This window comes from Urocampus carinirostris, chromosome 10 (genome assembly GCF_059441175.1).
Source record: "Urocampus carinirostris isolate Australia breed hairy pipefish chromosome 10, RoL_Ucar_1.0, whole genome shotgun sequence".
Lineage (NCBI taxonomy): Eukaryota > Metazoa > Chordata > Actinopteri > Syngnathiformes > Syngnathidae > Urocampus > Urocampus carinirostris.
The window spans coordinates 6,730,366-6,747,465 of NC_142358.1; the positions used below are offsets into that span (position 1 = coordinate 6,730,366).

The 17,100-nt window shown below is 40.1% G+C and overlaps 1 protein-coding gene across 1 annotated transcript; it reads right to left on the minus strand.

Moving 5' to 3' along the window:
• Positions 1-810: 810 nt before the first annotated feature.
• Positions 811-15,485, minus strand: bcl9l (bcl9 like). The gene is given in 8 exon segments (XM_088345764.1): positions 811-3,381; positions 3,923-4,177; positions 5,860-8,182; positions 8,895-8,979; positions 9,070-9,244; positions 9,411-9,533; positions 15,148-15,430; positions 15,432-15,485. Coding segments are annotated over 8 exon segments (4,416 nt in total). The 5' UTR covers positions 15,471-15,485; the 3' UTR covers positions 811-2,248.
• Positions 15,486-17,100: the final 1,615 nt, after the last annotated feature.

Sequence of the window (17,100 nt, forward strand, 5' to 3'; positions counted from 1 at the left end):
GTTCTTTTTTATCACAGAATGCTTCCAATTAAAACATGCTTACATTTTGAGGGTTCTTTTTTTATATAAACTTGCAATGAAGAATGTAAATCAACTGGGTTGTTTTTACTATGATCATTGAAGGATTGTGATAAAAAATGCTTAAAAGTCCAGGGTAATTTTGTTTGATCATCAAACGCATGCAATGAAGATTTTTTGTTAAACCAAGGTCATTTTAGTTTGATCATTGGACACTTGCAATTAAAAATGCGTGGAATTACAGGGTTGATTTATTTTGAACATTAAACGCCTGCGAGTAAAAATGCTTGTAATGCCAGGGTTGTTCCATTTGTGGTCGCTGTTTGCATCATTGTTTCCATCATTTGGGTTGGTCTCCAACCATGATCGCGCAGGGATGCCAATCAGGTAATGTTTCCATGATTTTCATACCCTTAGTGTTAGTGCAAGTTTGATATTGCTACGTTTAGTTTAACACACACTTAATATAAAAACAGAATACACGAGTCTTGGGGGAAAAAAAAACAAGAGAGAAATATAAAAAAAAACACAAGATTTCAACTATCCAGCCAGTTCTAGAGGTCCTTCCCTTGAGCTCTTTTTATTAAGAATCACAGTTGATCAACTCAAAGCTTTCATATTATAGCATAGCCCCAGATTAGTTTTACAGGGCCAGATTAGTTTTACAGGGCAGAAATAGCCAACAGGCTGTGAATTTGAGACTTCTAATTTAGAGTGTTGAATGCTATTGGATTCGTTTAATCATCAAACATTTCATTCGTTGTAAGTTGGTCGGAAGAGAGTCATCACACCAAAAGTTAAGGTTTTTATTTATTCGACTGCAGCTGCGTCCCGACATCTGTGCTTATCATACAGCAACTCCCATCCCGAAGAGAACAATCAACCCACCATAGATAGTTTCACTCTTCCTTTTCTTTTAGAATTCTATTAAAACACAATTATACAGAACAAGAGTGCAAACAATGACAAATCGCATTTTATATACAGCAGCTCATAGAACACACAGCTTTGCGCAACAGTTTTGGTAGCAGGGGGTGGGAATAAAATCAGGGGTAACTAATATAAATTTTAGGCACATCAGAAATGTACATATTTTACATTTTTTAAGAAAAGCTCTACAGATTTTTGTTTAATATTGAACAGTTTACAGTGCTATTATAGTACTGTAATATTAATCAGTAGCAATTAATTACAGGAGATGACCATTGCTGATGTTGGTAATTTTCCTTCTCATTAAATAAAAAAAGACAGCCATGAAAATAAATGTTGAAAAGAATCCATGTAAAATTTGTTAAATTCACTTTTAAAATGCAATAAAATATTTGCAAAGCAATTAGTTTTTACCTTTTTGTCTGAATGTAACAGAAATGCCCCCTACAACTCTTTTTGATAAAAAAAAAAAAAACAGGCCACAGGACTGAAAATGACTTACAGGACAGTCTCAGAAAAATAGAAATTTTTAATAGAGGGATGGGGTTCGAATGGCAAATGATTTGGACGATTTTGAATATTTTTTTTTCTCATTATACTAGAAAAAAGTAATCTGAAAAGGGAAAAAAAACACGACAAAAACAAGTAATTACAACATATATTAGTTACCCGTACCAATTGCTGAATCATGCCAAAAATTCTATTCAAGTCCCTTTGATGAGAATATCTTTATATTTTAATATTTTAAAGTAAGGATAATTTTTAGCCTATATCTAATATGTAAACATGAAAACAAAAATTAAAACACGCATATTTGGGGGAAATTGTTTTTTTGGCTCAAAAAAGGATAACAAACCCTGATCTATATCATGATTACCTATTCTGTAAATGGCTAGTTCTGTGGTAGGCTAAAAATATTGCATTATAATGTGAAGCTTGTGCAATACAGTAATCCCTCGGTTATCACGGTTAATGGGGACCAAAACCACCTGCGAAAAGTGAAAATCCGCGAAGTAGCTACACCCCTTCAAAAATGTTTAAAAAAAAAAGAATAATATATATATATATATGTATATATATATATATATATTTATATATAATTTTAATTTATTATTATTATTTTTTTTTAGACCCGCGAAGCTCTGAACCCGCGAACGTGGAACCGTGAAGTAGCGAGGTCCCACTGTATGTACTTTTCATGATTGAATTCTCATCACTCAATTAGTATAGGAGGAACAAATGATACATGGATTCAATCAGTAATGTAAAGGAGATGCTTGTACATGGGGAGTCGTGTGAATCAAAAAGGCATGTTGGCCATCCCACCAGGGCCGTAACTGATGGAACTCTCCAGCGACATCCCACGTTGTTTATGGGACTGGTTTCCGATCATTCCAGTCTGTGCGTTGGATGGGCCCATCAAGGGGCCCCGAGGGGTCATTAAAGCACCATGAGAGCCAAAGGGGTCCCCAGGGATGGGCATATTGCGCTGTTTGGCCTGCATCATCATCATGTTTGGCCGCGCCATCAAATTGTGCTGATGCTGCTGAGGAGAGATCATTCCCGGGTATAGACCGGAAGGATGGTGGAGAAGATTGTTTGCCACCATGGCCTGCTGTTGCTGGGAAACCATACCTGTCCTTCCCATCATGTGCCCCGGGGGATACATGGGACCCATGCTAGACACCATTCCCCTGGTGTCTGCACCCTGGAAGATGGCTATGCTTTCACTAAGTCCGCCCTGGTGAGGCGGCATCTGCTGCTCTGCCATCATGTTCTGTAAATTGGCCAAGTGGGGGTTTGATGAGGAGATATGCTGTGGACCAGAGGAAGACAAGTGTTTGAGGAGCTGCTGGGAAGGTGGCTGCGGTAACACCTGGTTTAGATTCTGAGGCTGTTCGCTTTTGGGGAAATACTGCAGAGTGCTGCTGGGTTTATCGGAGGGAATGATGCGAGACAGGTCGAACTCTGGAATCCCTGAATGGGTGGGCCGGATGACTTCGCTCAGATCTGGTCCATCAGCCATGGGAAGAGGTGGGAAGGACTCTGAGGGATGAGGGTGGCGTTGGTGCAGTTGCTGAGGTGACAGAACATTCTCCCCGGTTTGAGAAAAGTTACGAGACATTCTGCTGATGGGCGAACGTATATGTCCTTGAGATGATCCTTGCATGCGGGGGAAAGCACCCATCTGGTTTTGAGAAATGGGTGAAACATTGCAAGGACCAAAGTCATCACTGCCTGCTACCATCAGTGTGGAACTCATATGAGTAAGGCCCATTGGGTTGGGTGAAGACAGCACAGGTTCCGAGGTATCGTGGGAAAGCTGCTGCTGACTTTGATTTGGAATTCCCACTGGGCTTTGGGAATCACTCTGAGCACTGATGGAACTCTGGGAAACCAGGATTTGGGATGTCAGCAGGTGACCCATGTTGCCTGTTGGTGAAACACAGCCGGCATATTAGGATAAGACTGTAATGTCTTGTTACATTATGAATTGTAACTTTTTACATCTTAACTGAATTTAAAAAAGAAAACCCAACCCCGTCTCACTAAAGCTGGACACTGTCACTAAAAACAACAATTTATTTTTTACCCAGCCATGCGCAGTAGACCACCAAGATACATTAATCCATTCGTTAGTCTGTTATGAGGTGGGGATCGCAGAGAGAAATTGCATTATGACGGGGATAGAAACTGCAAGATTTATTTAAATTGTAACCATCTTTTTGCTTTTCTTTTTAGCATCAATAGCCTTGGGAATCATAGCAAATAAATACATTATAAAATACTGAATTGTAATGCTGACTTGCTAAGTCTTTGCAAAGCACATGAAATTCTGAACTGATTGAAGAGAAAATCGTGGTAGGAAATAATTTAGCCAATAGCACATCTGCATTTTCATGATGCTGTGATGCCAATTAATAGCAGACAAGCATTTAAAAAATCAAACTCCCGTTTGCTATAGGGGTCATACCTTCAATGGTAACACTGGGCAGAAGGGGTCGATCAGGCATCATCTCGTCATCAGAAGTTGCTATTGTCTTGATTGCGTCATGGTAGAGGGGTGTAGAACTGGGAAGGGCATACTTGGACATTTGAGACATGATCAACGACAAAGGATTTTGTGTCTTTGGGGCATCGGGTGAAGTCTCAAAAGTTGTACTGGGATTCATTGAAGGAGGTTGGTTACTTGGTGTGGAGTTGGAACTTCTGGGGGGTATCAATCGGCCTGTAATAAACACAAAATAATGTCATAAATGATATGGAACTATAGTAGACTAGGGATATGGATTTCTCGTCCCACAAGCGCAGTAGTTAACCCCTTAAAAAATACGTGCCTGTACGATGTCAACAGTCACTGAAATATGTCATGCAACATATCTCTGGTAAGCGTATACTCTTGGGATTCAAAATTTTCTGACCATTTAAAAATGTACACATCACAGAAACATTACCATCAGTCTGAAACAAGATATGCAAAAACTATAAAGCCAGGGTAGTTCACCAAAGACGTTGTCTTGCAGCCATCACATTCGATCATAGTACCCAACTATAGACTCCTTAAATCTGCAAAAGTCTAGTGAATCTAACCATGTAAAATATTTACTTCAAAACACACAATAATGCTGACAGATAAAACTAATCCGCCAAAAAGCATCTTTGCATTGATGAATGTTACTTGTTGGTAACCGTCTGTTAAGCCCCATGGTTCTCGTTTACAAATAAATTGACAAGTACAATAATTTTCTTTAGGCCGTTGGCATCCAAACTTGTGACTGACATCTTTTTCAGCCAATTGCAGGCTTTGTTTCAAAATCCATAACCCACATAAGCCGATACAGGCCTGTTATGCTATAATACTACCCTATGCCGTCCTTACCTCCCAATATCTTTATCCGATAGTGACCGATTCAAATGACGATTGACATATTGGTTAGACAATTTAATTCTGAATAAATCGATATGAAGATGTTCGTATTATATTTAAATAAGATCCTGGACTACGTAAGCATAAGGTGATTCATTTTTACGTATCATTTTTACAAGCAAGTGTGCACAATCATTAATTGACTTGGAAAGATGATTCAAATGTTTAATACGCTTTTACAATTTTTTTGTAAAAATCGGACAAAATAAAATACACATTTGCAAAGATTTTATTGTTAGAAACCGGTCGTCTTCAAATGGGCACTTGTGGAAACGCCTAAACCTACCCTTGGAAAAATGTGTAAAATACTATGTTTAAATTATCAGATTGTGATCAAATTTAACAAGGTACCAGGTAAGGCTTCAAGATGCCCATGCTACACTCATCTGCAGGCAATTAATTGCAATTTTATTTAGACAAGAAAAAAACCTTCTATTTCTGTGTGTTCTAACCTAGATAACTCCATGTTAGTAGAACTTGCAGTGATTTTTTCAGTTTTGAGCAAAACTTCAGAGTCTTATCTTTCAAAAGGTACTTCTCAAGGTTTCTTTATTTTGTGCATGGTGAGATTTTTTGAGATTTCCCTTGCCCTCAAGTAGGTTTTGGATCCGGGGATTGTGTAATAACAGTAATTTGCAATAATCTGTGGTCTGTGTAGCCCATGATACTCCTTGTGATTAGGGCTATACAAATAAACATGACTTGGCTTGATCAAAAGTGTCCATAATCTCCTCACGGTCCAAGAACAACATTCAATTTACTTTGGGTGCATCTTAGATTGGCATTTTAGGCAAATATTACAGGAACGTTAAGGGGTTAAACATTACAATAAATTTCTGTCTACCGTCACAACTCAATTTCACATAGCAATCCCAGTTTCGGAATGGGTTAATGTTGTATGTAGGGGTAAATGTTACTGCCATGGTACAACTTCAGATGACCCTTGAAGTGTGTGATGAAAATCTTTAATGTTTTGCATGTACCTGTCTCAGAATGACTTCCTCCATTTCCTGCTGCCCTCACGCTAGTCGGACCACCTGGACTTGAGTGATCAGTTTTTGGAGACCTCCACACAGGTGAGCCCATAGCCATGGCTGGGGACTTAAGTCGTCCAGGTGAGATAGAGGGGGAGTGCAGGTCATGGTTCGAAGATCCCATGATCAGGGGTGATTTCATAGAAGAAGGACATAGTGTGCCTGTGCCAGAAGAAGGGGGAAGAGTGGGGAGGGGACCTGAAGGTGCCATGACTGAGGGTGACTTCGGCCCTGGAGTAGATGGAGAAGAAAGATGAGCTGACTGCTCTTGGTGCAGCCTTGGCGAACTGATCTGGTGGGGATGCTGAATTGTAGGAGACGTCATTGGGTGAAAATTGACAGGTATATCAGTAGGGTGCCGAGGACCATGACCCATTCTCTTGAGGTCTCCACTGATTGGCATATGACTGAGCCTTGAAGTACCGCCCATCTGACTACGTCCCTCCTGCTCAAGCACAAACATTTCATGACCAGACTGTTGAGAATATGGCCCATCAATGAGTCCACCAGAGAAAGGGCCTTGTGTTGGAAAACGGAAGGGACCGTCAGTGCTGGAGACCAATCCAATATTTCTTCTTTCATTTTGTGACACTCGTATTCTTGCCAACTCTCCAGGGCTGAAGAACTCACCTCCAGGCCCTCTTCCTGGGCCCCTTCTGAGCTTTTGTGAGAGAGTCATATGCTGCTGCTGGATATTCATCTGCGCGTTCATGTTCATTGAAAGGTTGCTCCCCAGAGAGGAGTCTATTAAGTCTCTAATCTGAGGTCCTCTCGGAGAGCTCATCATGTCCTGTGAACCAGGAAAATCAATTGGATCTCCTTGATTGGAAGTTCGACCTCTGCCCATACCCAAATTAGAGAAGTCGGCCCCTCCGGGATTTTCCATCATTCTTGATCCTATATTGCCCTGTTGCTGCTGTGCAATAATGCGTTCAAGTTCAAACCTAGGAACACCCTGCAATTGCCGCTTTTCTGAGATGCGAAATAAGTCCTCACGAGTTAAAAGATGCTCAGGATCATCCCGCAAGTTTTGAGAGTAGCAACCGTGGAACTGACCTATGCCGTCCATGTTGTTAGGCATGTTATCAGGCCAAAGCCCTGGCCTGGTAGGCCTTTGGGGTCCTAGACCATCAACAGTTAGCATTCCCCTTGGACTGCCAGGTAATCCTGGTTCCCCAGAAGGTCCTCTCTGCACATGTCCTAGAAACCTTGGACGTCCAGGTCCTTCTTGGTTTATGCTGGTTATTCGTATATTTGCATGCATTCCTCCTATCATATTTACTGAATCCCACTGCTGATCTCCAGACTTGCTGTGATATGGTGGAGGGGGTCCCCTGATCATCATGGGACCCCCTTGTAAGCCCATTTCAGTCATCATCCTAAAGTGCTGGGGATTTTGCATTTCCTGTTGCTGCCTTTTCTCCTGGTAGTACTCTTCTTGTAGTTTACGCCAAGCTATTTGCTCTTGGGTCAGACCCTCTTGTCCAAGTAAAGGACCCATGTCTAATCCAGGTGAACCTATCTGGTGATGTGAATGTTCTGGTAGATTATGATGTAGGTCTACTTCTGGACTGTGAGTGGCAGCACTGAGCGACTGCGTTTGAGACTTTATGGACTGCAAAGGTTCTTCAAATTTTTTCATGTTTCTCAGAGAGGCTAACGCTGATAGTGCCAGGTTACTGCTATCTCCACTATTTCTACCATTGTCGCCATCATCATGAATAGCTCCTCTATCGCTAGTATTGGTGATAACGTCTGGTGCGTTATTATCCTGACTGGCAGCATCGCCATGATGGCCCCCTCTTGCTCCAGTGCGCAGAAAAAGTCTCTCGATGTCCCTTAGAGTCTGCAAAGAACGTTCCCTATGTTCAAGCTGTTCCTTGGAAAGACCGCTTACAGCACCAGAGCCACTTCTTCGTCCGGTTTCGCTTAGTAAATGAGCAGACAGGTTGGAAGGACTTCCTGAAGGTGAAAGACTAGGAATGGGAAGACCTTCACTATGGACCGTTACTGAGACAGAACTTAACGGAGTGCCTCTACCATCTCCCTCCAGTCTTTGAGACAGAACTGGGTTACTGATGCAGAGGTTTCCGTGTCTGGATCGGGGGGACTCGTTGTCGGAGTTGCCCCCTGTTAGGGTCCCCGCTACAAGTGAGGAGATGCTTCCTCCTGCTGAATTAGGACGTGGCGTTCCACTTTTGGATTTAGGTGTGGTGGCTTGAGGAGAGGAGCTTGAGTGCCTCTTCTCAGTGATCCTCGCTAGTGCATGGACCTGTGTCCAAAGAAAGATATGCAGTTCTATAAACGATGAACAACATTTGGGGACATAACATTTTGCTCAACAAAACAGCTTTTACCAATATTCCTAATCACCTTCCCAACCCAACAACCCAAAGAATTATCAGTCCATACCAGGGGTCTCTGACGTTTTTCATGCTGAAAACTGCTTTTTGTTCTTAATTAGCACAAAGGCCATTCAGTTGGCGTTCTGTATTTTTGATACTAAATTATTTTACTACGGGTACCAAGACTCGCAGTGAGGCTAAAGCGAGAAGCAAAACCATGGTAATCATGGAAAAGAAGCTTCCCATTATCAAAAAATGTTTTGGGAACATTAATCATGCCCCCCCCTCCCACCTTGCTTAATTACATGGCCGTTACCAATCGTCGTTTCGGACTATTTTTTAAAAATAAAGTGGCTATTAAAGAAAGGACATATCTGTAGAGTATGACAATCCTCACAAGCAGGACCTACTTTATAGCATTTTGTTATTTAAATGTTTTTATCTTGTGAACCAAGAGTTCAGAAGGCATCGTTTAATTACCATTGGTATCTATCGCCCACTTTGTGGCAATTTCACTTTACGACCCCCACCTCCAAACAGAGTAATGTTGTATCCAAGGGGTGTACTGTACTGCATTTAGCTGTAAATTAACTCTCAAGAAAGCTCATAAGAAACCAAAAGTACGGTATATTATCTCACCTGCTCTAACTTGGTTGTTGGAACAGTTTGCTGGTGAAACTGAAGAATGGACTCCATCTTGCCTTTTATTACTGCCTCTGCAGCACTTTTGATACAAAAAAAAAACAACAGGTTAATTGAATGTAAAGTCTACATTACTGAGCTACAAATTGTTGATTTGTAAATGGGGATTTACCTGTTGGCCATGCTGGTTGTAAAGACATACAGCAACTGCTGCGAAGACTGAGACGTAGGCAGCCCTAGTTTCACTCCAGGTCCTGGTCCACTAATCATTACCTGCTCAGGCGCAGGGGTCGCTAGAGGGGGATGATCAGGTTGAGCCTGCCTGGGACCAGGCAACACTCGCTCCCCTAAAAAATGCAATATTTCGAAGCACTGTCCAGTAGTCTTGGAGCAACTGTAAAAGTCTTTAATTCTTGGGAACTGACTAGAAACATTTTCCGAGAACTCTATCAGGAAGGGGCCTAATATTCCCTCATAGCACAATAAATTAAACTGTAAACAATTTCTACTCACGCTGAGGGGTCGGGCGTGGCTTGTCATCATCATCTTCTGTCTCAGGTCCAGAGCACCACTCATCTCCACTGTAAGGCTGCTTCTTCTCCAGAACACAACGCCTTTTACTGCGCGTGACACCTTCTTTGAGATAGAGAAATGAAAATAAATTGTGAGAAAATCGTCAGATTTTCAACTTTCTTTATGGTTGTGTGACAAAAGCAGAGTCATCATAGGATGAATCAAGTGACTTTACATTTATTGCAGTTTTAAAAGCAAAAAGATAGAGCTAATATTAAATTGACAATGTGCAATAATTCACCACTATGTCATTGTAGCTTAAAATGGAGCTGAAACATGCACATTCGTTTAAAAAAAAAAATACCACATAGAAAATTTCTGAAGCTTACGTCCATGTTTTCCTGAGTGGGAAAGGATGAATTCTAGTGCGCGACAGGACATGAGGGCTTTTGTTAATCCCAGTAAAAAACAAAAGACCAAGCAATCTGGATAATACAGTTGTAGATACTGAAATGGGCAAATAGCTGGTGTTGGTAAGAGCTAGTATGGATGGCCAAGTTAAACAGTTAGGGAGAGAAGCCTTTAGAAAATACTTTGTCAAGCGCCGGGACCCTGAATCATGCACAAAACTCTGCGAGTGACACTGGAGCAACCTTTATTTACAGGTGGGATACTAACAATCAAATAGCAGATAACAACGAGTCATAGCTGGCAGCCAAATGGATAACATGAGAAGCTAAAGGATAAAACAGAGGAAAAAAAGAACACAAAAGTTGTCTGAATCAGTAAATTCGCTTGCATGACCAGCTCATGGAGGCGAGTGACCCGAAGGGACAAAGCAGGAGTAACTAACAATAACAATAGAAGCTGGTGGTGAGCCATAGCCTTCACCCAAGTGGCTAACATGGATGGCTAGAGAAGGAAGACAAGAAAAAAGTCGAAGATGTTTGAATCACTTGTCGACCAACACATGCAGGGTTCAATTGTGGGAGGTATTGGGTGTGTTGTGCTAAAAATAGCACCGGGACAACTTTGAAGAATGATCATTTAGACTTCCATAGTAGTACGATGACATTTATACAGCATCTCCAGTTGTGTAGTATGATTACACTCTTCCCAACCTGCTTTCTTTAAAATACTATTTTAATGTAATGAAGGAAGGGACGAGAACCCATGGCTCACGAGCCCTACATTGCGCTTTTCATGAGTACGTATGGCCTGGAGATAATAGTTTGGTCATGTAAATTATATCTGTATTGTTCAAACTCTAATTTGCCTCGACCAGATTTACGCACATGCAAAGCCAGTATAACACTTCGGTCCAGTATATAAAGGGCAGAGTTTCCGCTACAGTTTACAGTCAAGGTGTCACCAAACAGACCTTGTTTTGGATGTAGGTCGCCAATTATATAATATATGTTCAATGTTGAGACACTTTACAATGAAAACCCACAGAATAAAACTATTAAAATACCAAAAATCCATCCAGTACACAGAGAAGTTTGATAGGGTGAGCGGTATGGTTGGACGGATTTGATTGGGTAAGCAATGAGGGAGGGCAAACATCTGCACACATAACACGTTGCTTCTTTCTCACATACACCCATTGCGCTTGAAAGGAAACACTGAGCAGCTGGAAATTTTTCGTTTGCAGTATTTCGTGACATTTTTACAAAAGTACTGCTTGCACCTTCTTCCGAAACCATTGTTTACAGAAAAAAATAAGGTTAAAATGAACCTTAACGATCTGAAGTAATTGTTGGAGGGAGACAAGTTTAAAGTGGTATATTTGTTGGTATGGGACACGGGGTCTGGCTATTAGTATTTCAAAAATGTTATCAAATCATATAATGCCGCACAGTGAAATAAAATGCTGGGAAAAGTTAACTTTGGTCTGGAGAGCAAGTTTGGAGGTTTTGTTGAATGTTGTCTTGAAATATATGGTGTAAAAATGATTTCATATATAATTTTGTGTGTTTTTCTTTTTTGGTAGATGTAGCACTTTGGGTCAAAAAAGGTTTCAGACTCCTGATATAAAGCATATATGTTAACTTCTGATTTACATAAAAAAATATTTTTCCATCACTAAGGGTCACTATAATATGATACACACTGGAGCTTTAATGTTGACCTATAGCCCCCTAGTAGGTGCTACAGGTCCCTCGAAACAAGGACAAACAAGCTCAGCGACAGTTTCTTCCCTGGGGCCATCACTACCCTAAACAAGCGCACAAAACTATGAAAACATATCTTGCGACTTTTTGTTTTTTCCTTTTTTGGCAGCTGCTAAATAAAACTGAAAATATATACAATTGTACGTAACTGAAAATATATACTATTGCATGAAACTGAAAATATATACATCCAGACTTACATGTATCTGGATTTTTGTTGCTGCTAAATGTTATTGCACTATTGTTACGATGCACTATTCTTTGTTCAAAAATATTGCATTATTATTACAACTTGGACCAGTCTCTATGCACAAATAGTCCCTCTATGTTTTTTTTCTCTTTGAAATCTTTATTACATGTTCACCCTTGCCTGTCTAATCTCGCTGCATTCAAAGTTTTACAGTGTTTATATCAATGACTAAAAACAATCCAGTTCATTTACCGTATTACACTCACAATTGATGCTGTAATAATATACTCAAAAGGCAGCAGAGGGAGCCCCTACCAATTAATGCTACTGATTGCTTGTTTTCCTGCCAATGTTTTGTTGCCAAGGGCTACAAGATTCTTCTCAAAATAAAGTCAATCATTGAGCCAATTTGTTTGCCTTGGTCACTGGCCTTGTCCTGGTTTTTGCAACACACTTGACATGCAGCTCAGATGAAGGCAGATTTGACCTTAAATTTTAATTCAACATTCTTTGGTCAGACAACAAAATTAAGGACAATTCCAAATGAGTTCAAGAGCCATATAATAAGAGTGTGGGCAGGTTGTTTGGACCTAATTCACTAGAATACATTTTGTTTGTGTGGTATAAATTAGAAAAATAAAATATTTGTAGGACCAGACAGATATACAATCATTCACCCATGACCTTTTTTAGCAAGGGGGTACTCAAACATGTATGTGGCCTCGCAAGTGAGGACATCTGATGCGTTTTCATGTGAAACACGTCACTGGTGTTATCAGAAGCCTTGGGGGAGTAAAGGGAGGAAATTCTGCCGCTTCGCTGAAAGGTCGGGGCATTTTCTGAGCTATTACGTTCACTTCCTGTCGTGAAGGAGGTGAAGATAGCACGTCGTTGATGTATTTCTTTCTGGGTGCTAGTTCAAATCTGGTAGTGGTGCATAAGGTAATTAGTTACCTTCTACAGTTTTAAAGGAAATCAGACAAACAATTTCCACAATTTTTTCTAGTTCCAAAGGAAATCTGTTTGTACTTTACTGTGAAAAGTAGAAACCTATATTAATTAGCTCATTCCTTCCGACCCAAACTACCCAGGTTAGGTTAAAGCACTAAAATAATCTATAACCTATTTTTTAGTAAGCACCAACAACAGCGACTAGATTATGAAAGTTCTGTATCAGACCAGGAGGCTTCTCCTGCTACTGGTAACCAGTAAAATCAGTTTTATGTGGGGGGAGCAAATTCCTAACCCAAAAAATGGCCTGGGGAGGCATGGGCGCTGCCAGACTGTATTTGCCTGAGAAACACAACAGGAAGTGGGTGCCCCTAAAAACCCAGGTGATTAACCCCTTGGCGTTCCTGTAAAATTTGCCTGAAATCGCAATCCAAGACATACCCAAAATAAATGGAATGCTGTTCTTGAACCATTTGAGAATCTGGACAGTGTTGGTCTCTTTTGAAAGGTAACAAACTGAATCTTGTCCCAAATTGAAAAAATGATCACTGCAAGTTCCACTAGAATTTAGTAATCCAAGTTGGAACACACAGCAATTGAAGGTTTTTATTATCGCCTGATTTTTTTTTTGCAATCAAATGCCTGCAGATGAGTGTAGCATAGGCATCTTCGCTGGAAAACAGGGGGGACAATAGCTTGAAGACTTACCAGGTACCTTGTCAAATTTGATAACAACCTGAAAAGCTACAATTTTTCTAATGGTAGATCTCAGCGTTTCCATTTGAAGACGACCAGTTTACAGCACTTAAACCTTTGCAACTGTGTATTTTACTTTTTTACATTTTTTAGACATTCTGAAAAGTGCGTAAAAATGAATCACGAGTGGCGTTATGCACATATATTTTGTGGTCTGCGTAATGTTCTTTTCAGATTTCATTGGCTATCCAATGTTTCAATTATCATCATTGATTTAGTTACTACTGCCTAAAGAAATTCGTAGAAGAAAGAAGGCGAAGTCTGTTTTTACCGATCAGGGCCGTATGGTCTAATCCGGGCTGTGGACAGTGAAAAAAAGCCCGCTATTGGGCAAGAGAGGTGTCAATCACTCACACAAAAAGATTTTATGATTCTGTTTACTTGTAAACAGAAATTATTTAGCGAAACAGACGTATTGCAACAAGGAACGTCCAATGATGAGGAAATTATTTCGGGTGGATTTTTTTTTAATCTGTAGGCGTTATCGTGTGTTTTGGAGTAATTATTCTACATGGCTGTATTAAATAGACTCTCTGAGATGTAACGAGGCCATGTTTGTAGACAATCATCATCATTAGCAGTTAAAACATGTTCTTGTTCCTTTATCTCTTTGTTTCATTATCCTCACTGTAAAATGTGGAACTGGAGTCGTCCAATTTCGTTGTTACAATATATCCCATGTTGTAACAATGACAATAAAGGCATATTATATTCTATTCTATTATTTAATGACTATCCAGGGGAGTTTTTGGTGAGCTATCCAGTCTTTATAGTTTTTGGGTATCTTGTTTTAGATTGATGTGATGTTTCTGTGAAGAGTACATTTCGGCTATCTTGAATCCCAAGAGTTTATGTGGTATGATGTATCTCAGTTACTGGTTACATCGTTCATACACGTATTTGCTCTCCAACAGTCCAATGACCTGCTGGGGTTAAGGCATCCATTAATGTGAAAATGAACTACCTTTGTGTAAAATACACATCTAACTGGAAAATACAATTTGATTCACTTTGGTGTGACATGACTTGAGCTGGTCGAATAGAGTAGCACGTGGCTGATTACTAACGCCGCAAAGTTTCATGGTTTTCGAAAATAAACAGAGGTGGAAAAGAACTCTGATGCCTCACCGTAAAGTAAAACTGCAAGGCGGGAGCCATATCCTGGGGTTTACTATACTTATGCTATTATTATTAGGACATCTAAAATTTCCTTCAAAATGTAATGCTAATTCCTTGTTGTCCAGATTACAAATGAATCAACTACATTCATTGTACAAGCAACTCAATACAATTTGGCAAAATGCGTAGTTAAGGCTAGAGGTTGGTAACCCAAAATGTTGAAAAAGCCATACTGGACCAAAAAAAACAAACCCCCAAAAATACAAAACATGTTTGGAGCCACAAAAAAATGAAAAGCCTTATATGGAAGGCAACAACTATTCTTAATATATAAAGTATATGTATATTCATTGGAAAACGTTAGGAATGTTTGTGTCATATTAGTCGTGCTACAGAAACCATACAATTTCAAAAATATTTGGAAATGCCAGGGAGCCATAGGAAGTGCCAAAAAGCTACATGCGGCTACAAAGCCACCTGTTGCCTACATAGGTTTTGTTAAAAATCTGATGTGCTTAAATTAAAAAGAAAAAAAAAAGTTTCACACCTGTTTTGGCATCGGACTCGAGAGTTTTGGGAGCAGTGTTTCGTGGGTCACCAGAATCCACAGAGACGCTCCTCTCCCGCTTGCTTTTGGTTTTGAGGGCTCCTCCAACACCACTCGCCAATTGGCTGGGGGCTTTAGCCCCAGGGTTGCTTTTGTTGACAGCCTGACCCCCAACAGAGAGGCGACTTTTGGGGCCCAAGTGACCAGTGGGGCCCTGCTGCTTCTGTTGCTGCTGAACCTGTAGGTTCACGGCGGCCATTTGAGATTGTCCGTCACCGGTGGCCTTGCTTGCCATGATTGGCCGGCTTATTGTCGGTGCGCATTTGATTGGCTGCTGAGTGAAGCTGGCGAGCGGCGAGGAGAGGACATCGACCGGAGCTCACATTGCGATCAGGAAAAGCTGGTGGAGAAATTACAAAAAGGTGGTCATTATTTTAGAAATCAAACTACACTCTAGATCTTAAGTCCAAGCCCGAATCAGAGCCCGACCCAAGTTTCGGGTCAGGCCTAAAATTTTAATCATTACGTTAAGGTGGGTCCGGCTTACTCTCGCTTACCTTTTATGTTTAATTCACCAGTCATCTCTTAACAAAAATAACATTTGTCTCTTGTACCGCGACGAACATAGTGTAATGAGATAAAATTGACTGCTGTTCCTTATGCTTTCTATTCCACTGGTGGTCCAGTGGTTGCATTTCAGTGCTCTCAACTATGCAACCCCGGTTTGATTCATATCACATCCAACAGCAAAGTTTGCTCAGAAAAAGTGAGCCATGCATATATTTCAACCTCTTAGTGTTCCTGTAAAATTCGCCTTAAACCCCAATCAATCAAAGACATACCCAAACTAAATCGAATGCTGTTCCTGTAAAATAAAGCCTGCAATTGGCTGAACAATCAGAAGTTAAAAGGCAAACAAAGTAGGATACATTAGATTTTAACTAGGCGCATTATGACGTTGAGGGATGGGTATTGCGAAGATTAGTGTATAAAATATGTGATTATAGTAATTATTATAATTCTTATCTGACCTATGTAATAAGTATATCCACGAGATTTTGTTATATTAGACATAAGAGGAAAGGAGGATTTGTAAAATGTATTTAATAGGGAAGATAAAGGGGTAGGAAAAATAAGCATCTGCTTCTGACTACCCCTTTTCGAACATGTTATGTGACATTTTGTTGTTTACTCATTGTTTTTGTCCTGTTTTTATTTTAATGTTCGAAATAAAAGTTTTCATTCATTCATTCATTTTCACGGATGTAAAGAGGCCATGATTGCTTACCGTTTTCAGGTATCTTGTTTAGACTAATAGTGATGTTTTTGTGATGAGTACATTTTTAAATAGTCAACATATCTTGAGTCACAAGTGTTTAAGCTTTCCAATGACATGTGGCATGACAGATTTCAGTGACTGTTGACATCGTATAGAGACATATTTGCTTATAATCAGTACGACGGTTAAGACAAAATTCAGCAAAACCGCCAAACCCACTAGTCAGACAAAATCTAATTTTTTAGCGTATTTTATTGAACCGTGTGATGTTGGATTATTTGACCAAATTTATGATAAACAATAATGCCAGAGCCATTTCAATAAATACTATATACCAATTTAAACTTGTATGCCTCCCACAGTTACTTAAGATCATTGAGGCGCATGTTGACCTTCATTTTTTCCCATAAATAATGGTTTCCAAAAGAGGTGCAAGCAGAGATCTTTTGAAACAAAATACTGCAAACGAGCATACTGACATATTTAACTGTGGTACATATGGGGCTGGGCAGAGATGTGAGTACATGCGCTGTGTGCATAGCTCGGCCACTCTTACTCAGTACGTGGGTTATGCAGGCACCAAACTAGACTCTGAAAGAGTTAGAATTGGAAAGTTATGGACGACTTTTGTATGGTCAGAATTTTATCTCCAAGCCACATGTACTCATGAAAAG